This window comes from Hemiscyllium ocellatum, chromosome 37 (assembly GCF_020745735.1).
Source record: "Hemiscyllium ocellatum isolate sHemOce1 chromosome 37, sHemOce1.pat.X.cur, whole genome shotgun sequence".
Classification (NCBI taxonomy): domain Eukaryota; kingdom Metazoa; phylum Chordata; class Chondrichthyes; order Orectolobiformes; family Hemiscylliidae; genus Hemiscyllium; species Hemiscyllium ocellatum.
In genome coordinates this window covers 19,059,434-19,071,728 of record NC_083437.1, presented here as the reverse complement: position 1 = coordinate 19,071,728, position 12,295 = coordinate 19,059,434, and the positions used below count along the sequence as shown (strand labels likewise).

Genomic DNA, 12,295 nt, shown 5'->3' with positions numbered 1-12,295 from the left:
ATATGTTATAAAAGCATCACAATAGTCAGCTTCTGAGATATAAAGATTTATCTCACATCTATAGTCATCAAGCAAAATCAACAGTGTTTATATCCTGCTTCATAACACGCACCTTTGTTGCGCGTGTGTGTGTGTGTGTGTGTGAGAGAGAGAGAGAGAGAGAGAGAGAGCTGGTACGTTTGTGCGATGTGATCTGAGTGGTGCAGATGTGGGTTTAGGCCTAGTCTCTCCCGTTTGGCCTTGCCTGCGGTGTTGTGCGAGAGAGAATCATGTTTTGGAACATCACGTGATCCCACCTTCATGGACCACCCCCCGATCAATGGCCCACACACTGAGAACCACTGATTTAACACACCAGGAAAGCAGTGTTGAAAAAGCCTGCTTATGGTCCCAGAGTTCTCACCCTTTCCAAAAAAATGTCAAACATTTATTAAAAATGAGTTGGAAAGGAAATTGGTAGGCGGTCGTCAAGGCTTCATTCAGGTTGTTAAAGAGTTGCTTGTGCAGAGCTTTGCTGCTACAAGTGTACATTGAAAGCAGTTAGTGGAACAAACAGTCCCTTTAAGGGGAAAGTGGATAACTATTTGAGGCAGAGGGACACACTGGGTGTTGTGTGAGGGCACCACAGTTCCGGCAAAATCCTGGCATGGACACAATGGACATTTACTTCAATCCCAGTCCAGGACTCACTATGGGACTGGATACAGAATGGAACCAGATGGATTTTCCAGGATTCTGACCCTTAAATTGACAATTTCCATCTAAAGTAAGCCAGGGTGACATCATGAGGCCCAATATTTGAATGGTCACGGACAGCAATTTTGGGCTGTTGGCCACTTTGAATCAACTCCTGTCCCAGATAGTTTAAATGTGGCTTTCCCCTAGTATATTTACCAACTTTTCCTACAGTTCCAGTGGATTCTGGGCTTTTTCAGTTGCTGGCTAGTGAGTAGCCTTGTGAATGATATAAGAGTGCTATTCCCTCTCTGCTGATGACAGTCACATTCTCAAATTGATCTGCTTGAGATTGTCAATACTGTGAATCAGCCTTACAAAGTAATCCCTGAGCGATTTCTAGGATCAGTAATTAGTGAATTATTCGATTATAATGGGGAATCCGATGCCGTGCAGTACAGTTCAGAGTTTGGCTCAGTTAAACTGCAGCTTATTTGGTGGGGGTAAATAAATGTGGAATTTCTGTCATGTGGAAGTATGGGTTGGTGGTGGAGGGGGTGGGCACAATGTCTGTGCTATACCCCTGAGCTTATATCATAAATGTATCAGAATGTGTTATAGAGTCATTACAGTACAGAAGGAGGCTATTGACCCTTGGACGTCATGCTCCCTCCATAACAAACCAATCAATCCCAATTCTAATGTCCTATCCCATGTGCTACCATCTTAAGTCGCTCAACTGCCCATCCAACAACCTTACAAAATCATTGATCATCTCCACAACCGCAAATCTTGGAGGCAGAAAGTTCCAGGTTAATATCACTTGCTCCATTAAAAAGTTTTCCTCTCTCTCCCTGCAGCTGTATCTCTTGCCCAGAATATTAAAACTGTGTCTCCTTATCCTTTTACAATCAACAAACAGTGACAACGTTTCTTGACCTAACAAATCTGAACCTGACAATGCTCAGTCATCATAAACAGCAGTTTCTGCTAAAGTGATCGCTGGGATGTGCCTCTGAAATTCCAAGGGTTCTCTCCTTCCTCTTTGGTCTTTAGTGTACACTCATTTTCAGCTTCCATGCACGCTCTGCAAAATCTGCAGAGCTTTGAGCTGCAGGGACAGAGTTGTTCCAGCAATATCAGGCAGCTGACCATAGAACATTGCCCCGTGGTGCCTGTGCTGATGGATGGATAAAATAAATGGCCTTAGACACAAGATTAAATGAAGATCATTATGCATGAATCTGTGTAAGAAACAGATGGGTTTGTCAGTTTTTAATTCCATGCTCAGATGTTAAGTAAATCCTAACAGTCAGTGAAACCGTCTACCCACCTTTACCACAGTGAAGAAGTTGTATCAATTTTATTAGCTCCTTCCCTTTTCAGTTTCTAAGCATGAGTAAGTGGGAGGCACCAGGGTTTTATTGATATTTTCCGTACGGACCTTAGCAACAATTTGGCTGTCTCTCCTTTAACTGAGCAACTTGGGTTTGAGAGCAGAATGTCATCAAGTTGGAGAAGAGATGGAGAGACGAAAAGTACCCAGGGCTAAATCCATTCTGAAGAAGGGTCACTGGATCTGAAACATTAACTCTGCTCTCTCTCTCCATAGATGCTGCCAGACCTGCTGAGTTTTACCAGTGATTTCTGTCTTTGTTCCTCATTTCCAGCGTCCACAGTTTTTTGCTTTTGTTTTGGTCAGGTTAGCTGTTGGTTGCATCACATTTCTTGGAGGGTTTTATGCGATGAGGCCTGGTGAGATTTCTCACCATATCTTGCCAAACCTGCCTCGTTAACCACCTACACCACCCCTATGGCACCCCCTTGTCTAACTCTAATCTCATCTTACCACGCACCATCCCCAGAACAACTCACTGGTCAGTAGGTATCTGCTGAGGCCACTCTCCCTTGTGCCCTCACCATCTTTAATAGGACACTATTCATCCTGGAAGTGTTGGCTAACTAGCATTGCCTTTCACCAACAAACTAACAGCCAGTAAGCCATGCTGTTCAGAGCACATAGCTGATGGATATATATGTATATGTGATACATGATAGAGCATATAGCCACCATGGCTGACATTCCCTTGTGCACACAACCCTGTTTTCTCACCCGTGTCACTGTTTAACTAGCAGGCCACACAGTTTACCTGTCCTTGGCTATAGTCTACCTAATCACTCTCTCTACATCACCACTACTTGTCACCATGGAGACCCACAGCCTTCACTGGCCAGTTGGGAAACACTGGAAAGCATTCAGACAATTTCAAAAGGTGAGTTTGTATTTAAGGCAGAGAAAGCAAACACAAGCAAATCAAATAGAAGCTGCAGCTCATGTCTACTATGCAAACCAATACTGACCAGATGACCAATGGCCATTCTGTAATTCCATGATGACCTGCTGCACCCAACTCTCATTGACTGGCACGAGGGTGGCTATCCACTTGTGTTTGGCATATAGTGCCCACTGCTGCTGCTGAAGGACAGCTTCACCTTCCTCCACCTCTCCAATCTTCTTGTTGTTCTCCTCGGAAGGCTGCTCCTATTCCCCCAGTTTCTCAGAGACTATCACATTGCCTTGTTCTCTGCTCCATTTGCACAGTGCACAATACACCAGGATGTGCATGCACAGCCAGTCTGGATTATACTGGAGACGCCCTCTTCACCCCAGACTGGCCCAAACAGCAGAACCACATTTTCAGGAACCCTATGGCCTGCCCATCCCATGGCCTGATCACAGCCTGGGCACCACTTGGTGAAGGGAGTGCCAGTTGCACTCTGTCCCCCTTCACATCCCAGACTCCCACGTCAATCATTGCTTTCAGTAGAGCCCATCATCATGAGGGCGGCACGGTAGCACAGTGGTTAGCACTGCTGCCTCACAGCGCCAGAGACGCAGGTTCAATTCCCACCTCAGGCAACTGTCTGTGTGGAGTTTGCACATTCTCCCCGTGTCTGCGTGGGTTTCCTCCGGGTGCTCCAATTTCCTCCCACAGTCCAAAAACGTGCAGGTTAGGTGAATTGGCCATGCTAAATTGCCTGTAGTGTTAGGTGTAGGGGAATGGGCTTGGGTGGATTGTGCTTCGGCAGGTCGGTGTGGACTTGTTGGGCCGAAGGGCCTGTTTCCACACTGTAAGTAATCTAATATTTACATGTCGGGTGATGCAGCGATATTTCCCTCCTCCCACAGCACCCTTGTCACTTGACATTTTTGATCAGCAGTCTCCTCATTTTAAAGAATTGCCACTGACCTCAGCATCATCGAGGTGGCATTGTGAGATGTGCCATCGCCAACGGCCTGGTGCCAATTGACAAGAAGAACAAGCAGCCTGTGTGTGTGGCTGCACTAAAGAACATGTTCATACGGCAATACTAGCAGACTGCTGGCAAGTTAACATGCAGAGCATGGCCAGGCAAGGATACTGCAAGTATGCAGGTTGTTCCTAACTGAGCGTGCAGCCCAGAGTCCATGAGCTGGGTGCCTGGCCGTGCACATAAAGTTTCAATGCAAGTTGCTGGCGAGCCCTGTGCTTCCTAAGCATCTTGCAAATGGATCAGAAAAGTGCCAAGAGGAATGTGAGGGGCCAGTAAATCTTGGATGCCAATGTTGTGGATGAGGAGGTGCCAGGGATTGTACCTTGAAATACAGTTTTGTGTTGAAGGAGGCTCTTGACAACTGGAACTTTTCTCAAATCTGCATTCCCAACTTGGGAGAGAAACCTCAGGCTAAAGTATTGACCTCCTCCCTCAAATTCTCAATACTTAACTAGTCTCCTCCCTTAGAAACACTTGGCCCCATAACTGATTCTGAATTGGCCGTGAGAATCTGTTATTAGCTCCTAATCTGTTACATGCCTTAATAAAAAGAACCTCACACATCCAGACTCATGATCAATTCATACTGGTCTGAACAAGATTGATACAGTTTCATGCAATTAGTGTACAAGCCAAGGTTACACATGTTCCCTTGAAGTGTCCAAACCTATACAGATATATTTTAAAGCTATTAAATTTAAATACATGGGTTTGATTAGTTTACAAAGCATAGCTTTAGGGCATGATCTTCCCATGCAAAGTATGTCACTGCGTATTAATTAGGTTATATCTAGATTAGCTTTTAGATTTTGTGGATTCAGAAATGAATGAAACCCGAGGGAAGTAGAGTTCAAAGGATCTGCCTTAATGAGCAGTAACAGTATCAGAGTTAGCTGCATTACCATAAGGAGACTGGTGCCATTTAAAAAGGACTTTCTGTTTTAACTGGTAAATACATCTAGGAGATACTTTCTGAAGCCAATTTTCTGTCATATTTCACATTTGTGACACCACAGTTCTTGCTTTAACTATGATAACTAAATATTGTTCATTTCTTTCAGGAGTTCACTATGGATGGCTTTCAGGATATCTTCAACTCCAGTCAGAGTTGGGATTATTTCTCAAACGCCAGCTACAAAGATGATCTCCTCACTGAAGCCTACGTTAACTGTGGCACCTTCAAGGTTGCATCTTTTAACAGGATCTTCCTCCCCATCTTTTACCTTGCCATCTTTTTCGTAGGTCTGTTGGGGAATGGAATAGCAGTGGCTGTTCTCCTGAAGAACAGAAAGACCTTGGCCATGACTGACACCTACATTCTCTACTTGGCATTTGCTGATATCCTCCTGGTGGCCAGTCTGCCATTCTGGGCTGTGGAGACAGTCAAGGGTTGGGTCTTTGGGTCAATAGCTTGCAAGATAATTGGGGCAATGTTCAACATCAATTTTAACAGTGGCATCTATCTTCTGGGTTGCATTAGCTTTAATCGCTACCTTTCCATTGTACATGCAGTCCAGATGTATAAGAAGCACAGGTCTTTGTCAGTCCATATCAACTGTCTTGTTGTTTGGCTCCTCTGCTTTCTTTTAGCTATACCCGATTTCATATACTTGACAGAATCACACCCCAGTGGTGCTTTGAAATGCCACTATGATTTTAATGCTGACACTGCCAAGGCTTGGATGGTGGGCTTGAGATTTTTCTACCACATCACCAGCTTCCTTGCACCGATGACAATAATGTTCTACTGTTACATCATGATCATCAAAACCCTACATGGATCCCACAACATACAAAAGAACAAGGAGCGTAGGGCCATGAAGGTCATTGTCCTGGTCGTCAGTGCCTTTTTCATCTGCTGGGTCCCTTACAACGTGGTCCTCTTCATAGACACTCTGCAGAGGTTGGGCATCATAGCCAGGAGCTGTATCATTGAATTTAGGTTGGACATTGCCATCTCCATGACATCCAATCTGGGCTATTTCCACTGTTGTCTCAACCCATTTGTGTATGCTTTTGCTGGAGTGAAGTTCAGGAGAAACCTGCTCCAGATCTTCAGTGCTATTGGCTGCATCAGTCCGAAGACTATGAAGAAATACACCAAACCGGGCAGCAAACTGTCTACCATGACATTATCAGAGTCAGGAGATACTTTGAACTCTGGAATCTAAGGTCCTAACTAAAATTGGATTCAAGGTTCTGGATTATATTGTCAGCAATGGATCAATGTGCAGTAATTGTCCCTTCTAAATCAGAATTCAAATTCACCTCTGGAGATAAGAGAGCATGGTCTAGGCTAACACTCCAGTGCAATAGCTGTTAATGTACTTTTATCAATAGGCTATAGAAAAAAGTCTTCAGTTTGACCCCATTTACTTATACATCACGTCCATATTGCCCTCTGCTGCCTGGGATGGACCTTTAACCACCAATGCTTCAAAGTGTAATATAGCTCACTATACAAACCAAGGTTGGAAGAATTAAATCTCGATTTGTATTAATAGGTATATCTCATAGTTCAACTCAACATATAAGTTTACTATAATGAACGCGTTATCAAACCCATTCTTTATGTATTCATGTAGATATTAAAATAATGAGGACACTGCCCATAGTTCCCTGGTCAATATTTTCTGTTGAGTCCCATGCTCAGAGATAGAGATTTGGAAAATTGGACCTCAACAAATAATGGTGAAAGATTCAATCAAGATCACCGGGAAGGAACAAAAGCATTAATAATGGAGCTAAAGTGACTTTATAAATAAAAAATTAAATACTGACGCTTGATGTCTACAAAAAGCAACTTTAAAGTCAGACAACATTATCAGACTTCTGCAGCTAAAGAAGGAAGACAAATGATTCATTTTAATTCAGTTTAGACAGACAAATTGGAAAAGATATGGAATTCTGGTCACTTCATTGGAGCTGAGAGAAATAATTATTGCAAGGAAGGATGAACAAGAAAATGTAGGAAAGGAAAGCTGGGATGAAAACGGATGAAGGATATAATGGACTGGATACTGATGACCTGTGTAAGGACAGAGTGGAAGACCCAAGTGGTGAGCTATCTGGGAAGATGGTGGCACCGATGAATGTTCAAATTCTGACAAAAGGCCAAGTCAGACAAAAGGACGCTCATCAGAGAATCAGAGACGGTGGGAAAGGAAGTGAAAGCCAGAAACGTTCAGAGCACTCACTTGCATTCAGATCAGAGAGAGAGAACCTGCAGTGCATATGGGACTAATTACTTAATGTGTACTAATGTTAATGGAGACATTTTGAGTCCAGGAAATCTAAAGAAATACAAAGCCAATAACAACAAGCAGTATTAAAGCACCTATAACAAAGAAAACTACCCCAAAGGCACTGAAAAGAGGCAATGGAACAAAAAATAGACCCTGGACCATCAAAAGAGATGTTAGGAAGGGTGACCTACATTTTTGTCCAACAGTTGGGTTTGATGGCGTGAGTTAATGTGGAGAGGAAAGTGGAAACGTGGGAGATTTTGAGGAGCCTGACCATTAGTGGAGAGGCAAAGGGAGTGGAATGAGGATATGGGCAGTTGCAAGATCCTAGCATCAACAAAATGGAAAACAAACAACAGAAAGACAACTTCAAAAGGTCAGAGTGTCTCAAAACACTTTAGAACCGATAAGTATTTTTGAAATGTGGTCAGTGTTGTAATATAGGAAACATGATAGCTCATTTGTGCATAGCCTGCTCCCACAAACAGCAATGTAGTAGTGACCGGGAAATTTGTTTCTTTCAAGTGATGTTGATTGAGGGATAAACACTGGCAAGGACACCAGGCAAGGACACCAGGCCCCTTCTCTTCTTCAAGTAGTGTCATGTGATCTTCTGCAATGATCTGAGCAAGCAGACAGAAGCTCGATTTAAACATCTCATCCAAATAATCACTCCCTCAGAATACACTGCAGAGGCAGAGAAAATGTTTCGGTCCAAGTCACTGGATTGAGATTTGAAGACATGACATTCTGACTTTGAATATCATCGCTGAGATGTGGCCCAGCATAGAGATCGTAAGGCTTGAGGAAGTTAAAGAATTACAGAGATCTACAATTTTCTATCCACTAATTTCAATTGATGAGGAATAAGAAAATCCAGCTTTTAATGTTAACATTTAAATACCTATAGAGAAGACAGAAGGAGATGGGAAGGCAAGTATTGCTGCACCAGGGATAATCTGAGAATATGATAACAGGATAACCAAGAGACCATAATCTCCTCAGTCTTGAAGCAGACAACAATAAATTTGGTTACAAAGGATTCAACTGTAGTTCAAAATTGCTGCCGGTTAAGTTTGGCCATGCAACCATAAGACATTACACATTAAGCAAATCTCAATATTACATTCATTCCAAATACTAGCTAACTGAACAATATCATATGATGTTGAACTCAAATAATACTTGCTGTATAAAAGCCCAAAAAAGACCCAAAAATCGCTGGAAAAGCACAGCAGGTCTGGTAAGCAGCTGTGGAGAGAAATCTGTTCTGAGGAAGGGTCACTTGACCTGAAACGATAACTCTGATTTCTCTCCACAGATGTTGCCAGATTTGCTGAGCTTTTCCAGAAATTTCTGTTTTTGTTGTTAACGCTTGCTATGAGTCTATCAGCTAAACATTGTATTATTATCAATAGAGATGCTGAAAATTGCATTACTCATGATGAAGAAAAATAAAGCTTTGCTAAAGTTCAAACTGGTTGTTCATTTCTGAACCTTCACTAAGCTAAGGTGTGGGTCAACTCATATTGCATTTTAGAGGCACAGAGATGTACAGCACAGAAACAGACCCTTCGGTCCAACTTGTCCATGCTGACCAGATACACTAAATTAATGTAGTCCCATTTGCCAGCATTTCACCCATATCCCTCTAACCCTTTTCTATTCATACCCAACCAGATGCCTTTTAAATGATGTAATTGTACCAGCCTCCACCACTTCCTCTGGCAGCTCATTCCATACACACACTACCCCTTAGATCCCTTTTATATCTTTCTCCTCTCACCTTAAACCTATGCCCTCTAGTTTTGGACTCCCTGAACCCAGGGAAAAGACCTTGGCTAATCACCCTATTCAAGTGAGGTCTACAGATGCTGGAGATCACAGCTGAAAATGTGTTGCTGGTTAAAGCACAGCAGGTCAGGCAGCATCCAAGGAACAGGAAATTCGACGTTTCGGGCCAAAGCCCTTCATCAGGAATGAGGAGAGAGTGCCAGGCAGGCTAAGATAAAAGGTAGGGAGGAGGGAATTGGGGGAGGGCGATGGAGATGTGATAGGTGGAAGGAGGTCAAGGTGAGGGTGATAGGCTGGAGTGGGGTGGGGGCGGAGAGGTCAGGAAGAAGATTGCAGGTTAGGAGGGCGGTGCTGAGTTCAAGGGAATCGACTGAGACAAGGTGGGGGGGGGGGAAATGAGGAAACTGGAGAAATCTGAGTTCATCCCTTGTGGTTGGAGGGTTCGCAGGCGGAAGATGAGGCGCTCTTCCTCCAACCGTCGTGTTATTTACTCCCTACCTTTTATCTTAGCCTGCCTGGCACCCTCTCCTCATTCCTGATGAAGGGCTCTGGCCCGAAACGTCGAATTTCCTGTTCCTTGGATGCTGCCTGACCTGCTGTGCTTTAACCAGCAACACATTTTCAGCTGTGATCTCCAGCATCTGCAGACCTCACTTTTTATTCGAAGATGCCTTCCTTGAAGAAGCTCTCTTCCTCCCTCTACAAGGATTTCAGTGAGTCTCTCTCTCACTGCACCCCCCAGGTCATCTCCTCTGCACAGAAGCTCTTCAGCCACGTTCTCAAACAGACTCGTTACCACAGCCACATCTCCTTCCTCAGCACCTGCCGACGGAACCGACTGATCCCACACGGACTCCGAACTACATTCCAACCAACAAAATTTGGACCCAACCCGGACAACCTGTACCTACAACAAATCCGAAGCCTCCAGCAACAGACCTCCCTCCGGATCCTCCGCTCCACCCTTGCAGCCATGCGTCGCTACCTACATTCCCTACAGTCAGCCCTACCCCAGCTCAGGACAACACTCTCACAGACCTGCAAAGGACCTCTACTGTTCTTCATCTACAGAAGAATCCACACATTAAACAAACAATTCTTCCTAGCCATATCAAAATCCTTCCATATCCGCCACAAATTCACCTGGACCTCCACACATATCATCTATTGCATCCACTGCACCCGATGTGGCCTCCTCTATACTGGGGAGATGGGCCGCCTACTTGCGGAATGCTTCAGGGAACACCTCTGGGACGCCCGGACCAACCAACCCAACCACCCCGTGGCTCAACACTTTAACTCTCCCTCCCACTCCACCGAAGACATGCAGGTCCTTGGACTCCTCCATCGCCAGAACATAACAACACGACGGTTGGAGGAGGAGCGCCTCATCTTCCGCCTGGGAACCCTCCAACCACAAGGGATGAACTCAGATTTCTCCAGTTTCCTCATTTCCCCTCCCCCCACCTTGTCTCAGTCGATTCCCTTGAACTCAGCACTGCCCTCCTAACCTGCAATCTTCTTCCTGACCTCTCCACCCCCACCCCACTCCGGCCTATCACCCTCACCTTGACCTCCTTCCACCTATCACATCTCCATCGCCCCTCCCCCAAGTCCCTCCTCCCTACCTTTTATCTTAGCCTGCCTGGCACCCTCTCCTCATTCCTGATGAAGGGCTCTGGCCCGAAACGTCGAATTTCCTGTTCCTTGGATGCTGCCTGACCTGCTGTGCTTTAACCAGCAACATATTTTCAGCTAATCACCCTATCCAGGCCTCTCATGATCCTGTAAACTTCTGTAAAGTCACCCCTCAGCCTGCGATGCGCCAGGGAAAATAGCCCTAGCCTGTTCAGCCTCTCCCTATAGCTCAAATTCTCCAACCAGCATCCACAGTTCTTTTTTTGTTCAATGAGACTCATTGATTCATTTTCAAGTGCTTATTAATACTCCTGGGTGTGGAATGGTCCTGCACAACTCAAATCAAGGTCCTACTTTTTAATGAAAAGAATATTTATTCACTGCCAAGTATTCCTAACTGCTTTCAGAGCAAGCACTTGCCGTTTTTATTTTAGCTGAAAACTGGCTGTTATTCAGTTGCTCCCAGATTGAGTAAAATGAAGATGGGAGGGTTTGTGAAGTGTTGAAAGCAGTTCTGATGTTAAGAATGAAATTGGGTGGTGATGTCCTTGAGACCATTCTGCCCTGTATTCTCTGGAGAATCAAGAGTTCCTTTCATCTCCAAGTTTTACCGCTGATGGAAAATATGCAAATAAGGCCAAAAAAAGTTCTTGTCACCCAGTTCATTTTGACATTGGACAAATTAATTCAGCAACCTGGTAATTTAATGTTCTCTGAAAGACAAATGTAATAACTGGTCCAGCCGATGAGAAAAGGAAATTCAATTCAATAAAGGCCAAGGAGTGACTCACTCATATTTGAGGTAGGTAGAGGGCATTGAGTCACTACACACGTGATGTTACTATCTCAATGCCAAATGGCAAACACCCAGAGGTCATTCAATGGGATCTCAGATCAGGAGGAGGACATTTCCTAAATTAACTCTGGGCTTGAATTCCGATCTCACCTTTCAGTTCTAAAAATACATTCTCATTCACTGAACAGTCATCAGATTCAAGCCTCATAAATGTTGACAGCTTAATGACAAATTCTCTGGCCTAAATATTTACGGGGAAGTGGGTTGTGAGGAAGACCAGAATCAACCCATGAATCCCCAAGGCCAGGGGTGTGGACGCCCTGTTAAATTTAACAGGAATACATCATTTTCCATTTCTTTTCTTCCAAATCACCAAGCCTGGCAGATGACTGGGCAGGAACGGCATTGGCAGAAGACCACCGTGTGGGTCTCTTGGCAATGGTGACTGGTGATTCAGATTGGAGCTTTGAGATGGGGAGGTGCCAGAGAGGTGAGGGCTAGAGGGAATTCCAGAATTAATGGTCTTGGGGTGGGGTACAGGAGTCTGCAGACCCAACAATCTGTGCAGTGACAGAGAGCCCTGCTTTTGAACTGAGACAATGTACAATGTTACAAGGAGAGGGCAAAGGACTGGCACTAAGTAAATTGCACTTTCAGAGAGACAGCGCAGGAATGTCAGGTCAAATAGTCTCCTACTGAGCTCTTGCTGTCTTGAGGACTTAATATGGGGCCTTTAGGAAGCCAAAGGTAAAGACTGTATGCTTGATGGACCTACACCAAGTGCTGAAGGAATCGGGGACAGAAAGACTGGTTTGGAGAGTAAATGCACAGG

At 44.4% G+C, this 12,295-nt stretch overlaps 1 protein-coding gene across 1 annotated transcript; it reads left to right on the top strand.

Moving 5' to 3' along the window:
• The first annotated feature begins 5,060 nt into the window (after positions 1-5,060).
• Positions 5,061-8,646, top strand: LOC132833564 (C-X-C chemokine receptor type 3-like). Its single transcript, XM_060851930.1, has one exon. It carries the CDS (start codon positions 5,061-5,063, stop codon positions 6,159-6,161), a length of 1,101 nt encoding a protein of 366 aa, XP_060707913.1. The 3' UTR covers positions 6,162-8,646.
• Positions 8,647-12,295: the final 3,649 nt, after the last annotated feature.

Coding starts and splice junctions, on each gene's coding strand:
- LOC132833564 (XM_060851930.1), top strand. CDS start 5,061: ATGGATGGCTTTCAGGATATCTTCAACTCCAGTCAGAGTTGGGATTAT.